Genomic DNA, 3742 nt, shown 5'->3' on the forward strand with positions numbered 1-3742 from the left:
AACGTCCGAAACTTGAGCAACATCACGAGACAAGATTAAGAGTCGTTCATGCATTTTACTCATTTATCTTCCTTCATGCCCAACCCAATCCCGTGTAATACGGCCAAGCCAATCCAACTATTGTAAGATGCACTCCAAGAGACTTGGTAAAATTAGATGCTAAATTGTGAGATTTAGTCATTATGTAAAATGGAAAGCCCATCCAAAATATAGAGTTTTACAACAGCCTAGCTAAATTGGAACATATAGCAAGCAGAACTCGCTAGGGAAATATGACCAGCGAGAATGGTGAGATAGCCCATTGGGAAAAATAGAAAACAATATAGACAAGTTGTTGAAATGCTTTTTTGAGCACAATAGCTATAAATGGCTTCACGAATACATTTACCCAGTTTGTTGAAGTTGCTCTCTCTCTATATCCTTCCTAATTTATAGGAATAGAGATTTTGGTTAAAAAAATTATCCTCCAACAACCTTTAATTGGATCTCCAAATATAGACATCCTCTATTTTAAATTTCTTGCTAGGCAAAGACGAAGAGTGAGGGCTACTCTCTAGAGTGGCCATAAAAATAGAAAAGTTGTCGAAGGTTATAGAGATATAAAAATGATGTTTATTCAAATAACTCTTCAAATAATAATTTAAAGAGTAATTTTTTTTAAACTCTGGAAGAGGCTCTAAAGATCCTTATCGACGTGTAATGTGTACACACAATCCTAACCGTACGTAAATATCTCTTCTCCTTCTCTAACAAGGAAGGAGGAAAAAAGAGACTTTAAGTTCACGCGCACGATGTTATCTCTTCCGTCCAGTATAGCATTGTACCGTTTTCACACGTACACCCGGTCGATATCCATGCCAAATAAATAAACCCTAAACAGGAGGCGACTAGCGGCGGCTTCGCGTAGCATGCTTCAACTCTCGTGTCTCTCTAGTCACGGCTTTCTCGATGCCGCCGGCGTCGAGGACTGCGACGGCTCGTGCGTCCTCGACGGCGGCGGCCCGTGCCTCCTCCACAGCGGGCTCTGCTGCCCCGCCGATTCGCTGGACGACACCGTCGTCATAGAAGTCATCAACAACGAGGAGTTGTTGGAGGACCTTGCCATAGCCGCCTCGCTGCCGCCGAGCACGGAATTATTGCTGCCCACCGCCGCCGAGCGCGGGTGCCAGGGCGTTTCCTCTGCAGGTGGCTCGCCACGGCTGCCGGTGCGCTCCCCGCCGCTATCGTCGGGCAGCAACAGCTCATGGACGGCATGGCATAGGACGTCCAGTTTGGCGGCCGAGCCGCCGCCGCCGCCTCCGTCGCCGGCGGCCGTCTCGCGGCTCGTCGTGCCGAAGAGGAAACGGGACAGGTCCGTCATGCGTGGCAGGCGACCGTGGTCGCTGGACATGCCAAGCATCATCCCTACACCTCACGCAGCTAACCCTAGCAGCAGCGGCGGCGGCAGTGGAGTCCGGCAGCAGGGCCTCGTGCCGCGGCCGCCGACGAACAGGCGGCGAGTTCAGAGGGCGTGCAGCCACTGCGACAGCACGGAGACGCCGCAGTGGCGTGCGGGGCCGGACGGGCCAGGCACCCTGTGCAACGCGTGTGGCTTACGGTACACCCTGAACAAGCTACTGCCGGAGTACCGGCCGTCGACGAGCCCCAGCTTCCAGAGCGACAAGCACTCGAACCGCCACAGGAAGGTGGCCAAGCTAAGGGAGAGTAACGCAAAAGACACGGTAGTCAGCAGCATGCCACCGGCGCCGCCAGGCGACAGTGGTGAATTCAAGGATGTTTTGTAAATACATACACCAGTAAAGAACAGACCTTTTATCCGAGACCAAAATAGACTCTAGTCCCGGTATTTTTTTGCGCCCGGGACTAGAGAGACCTTTAGTCCCGGTTGATGTCTCCAACCGGGATTAAAGGTCCCTGCCCAACGGCTACTGCGCTCGGCACAGTGGTAGGGGACCTTTAGTCCTGGTTGGATCCACCAACCGGGACTAAAGGTAGACTTTTACTCCCGGTTGGTGGCTCCAACCGGGACTAAAGGTCTCTGCCACCTCTGTCTGGCGCAGGAGCCGTTGGGAGGGACCTTTAGTCCCGGTTGGAGCCACCAACCAGGACTAAAGGTCCCCCCTTTATATATCGGCCGTCTCCTTCTTTCTCCCCGAGCCCGAGCTCAGCACGTTTTGAAGCTCACTGCAAGTGTTCTTGCTTCCTCCCTTCATTGTTCCTCCATCCATTCTTCGATTCCTTCGTCGATTCTTCAGTTGTAAAGGTTACAAATCTCATACTCTTATTTTTCACCATTGTCTTATCTCATTTTGTTCACTATATATATATGGTTCTTTATTGTGGTTTTTTTTCATTTGTAAGCAATTTGAGCTCAAAATCACTTCAAGCTTGCATATTTACATGAAGGAAGGTTAAAGTAGCTATTAAAAACTAGTATTCACCGTTCATTTGTAGCATGCATAGCACACTTCATTGTTTAGAGATATAGAGATTTTTAGAGTTTTTTAATTTTATTTGTTTATAAAATGAGAAATTTATAGTGTATTAAAAAATGAGTATAGGGACTAGTGCCTCCGACTGGTATGATAGATGCAATGCAAGGCCGTGCAATAGAAAGCAAATCCGTTCTCTTTTGACGATACGTCCGAACAGCCGGGCCTGACAGATTTGGTGGTTGAATGGGTCCGTCGGCCGTCGCCGTGCGACTGTACGACAAAGAACGGCATCGATCGACCATAGTATTTTATTGTCCGGAGTCCGGTCCGGGGTGCAATGCAACGCAATGACAATTGACAATGCGTTGCTAGGTCAAAATATGGTCATTTCTATGGACTCCGCGACTAAACATTTTATTTTAACTTTTTATGAAATGAAAAACTTAGAAAATAGTTAGAAAATTATAGAAAATTCATACTAGTTGAACTTGCAGACCGTGTTCAGCTCGGCGAGCATGTTCTCTGCCGAGCGGTAACGGACATCAAGAAAGAGCTTTGATTCTACGAGGGAGAGCGGCAACAGTCGTGGAAGACCGTGTTCCCTTCCTCGTAGAATCGGAGATCTTCCTTGACCAAGTACGGTGCCGTCCGGTGGAGAAATGCTCGCCGAGATGATCACGTAAGCAAGGTCAACTAGTACGGATGGTTATTTATTAAAACATGTTTTTGAGCTATAAATTCTGCTGGCCGTCTTCTTCCTCCCCGAGCCCGCCCGAGAGCTTAAGTTCCAATTTAAGCAGTGTTCTTGCTCTTTCTCCATCCATTCTTCGATTCCTTCATCGATTTCTTTGATTCCTCCGTCGATTCTTCGGTTCCAAAGGTTAATAACTGCATACTCTCATGTTTCATCATTGTCTTATCCCATTTTGTTCACTATATCTATATATATGGTTTTTTTTTCATTTGTAAGCAATTTGAGCTCAAAATCACTTCAAGCTTGCATATTTACATGAAGGAAGGTTAAAGTAGCTAGTTGAACTAGCGGACCGTGTTCATTTCGGTGAGCATGTTCTCTGCCGAGCGGTAACGGATGTCAAGGAGGAGCTTTGATTCTACGAGGGAGAGCGGCAACAGTCATGGAAGACCGTGTTCCCTTCCTCGTAGAATCGGAGCTCTTCCGTGGCTAAGTACGGTGCCGTCCGGTGGAGAAATGCTCGCCGAGATGATCACGTAAGCAAGGTCAACTAGTACTGATGGTTATTTATTCACACGTCCCGATATCGTCGCAGTAGTCTGTCAATCATCGT

At 47.8% G+C, this 3742-nt stretch overlaps 1 protein-coding gene across 1 annotated transcript; it reads left to right on the forward strand.

The window, feature by feature from the left end:
* Positions 1–908: 908 nt before the first annotated feature.
* Positions 909–1784, forward strand: LOC136465050 (GATA transcription factor 7-like). The gene has a single exon (XM_066463944.1). It carries the CDS (start codon positions 909–911, stop codon positions 1782–1784), a length of 876 nt encoding a protein of 291 aa, XP_066320041.1.
* The last annotated feature ends 1958 nt before the right edge of the window (positions 1785–3742 follow it).

This window comes from Miscanthus floridulus, chromosome 7 (assembly GCF_019320115.1).
Source record: "Miscanthus floridulus cultivar M001 chromosome 7, ASM1932011v1, whole genome shotgun sequence".
NCBI lineage: Eukaryota > Viridiplantae > Streptophyta > Magnoliopsida > Poales > Poaceae > Miscanthus > Miscanthus floridulus.

Excerpts from the sequence above, each read along its gene's own strand:
- LOC136465050 (XM_066463944.1), top strand. The coding sequence starts at position 909 with ATGCTTCAACTCTCGTGTCTCTCTAGTCACGGCTTTCTCGATGCCGCC.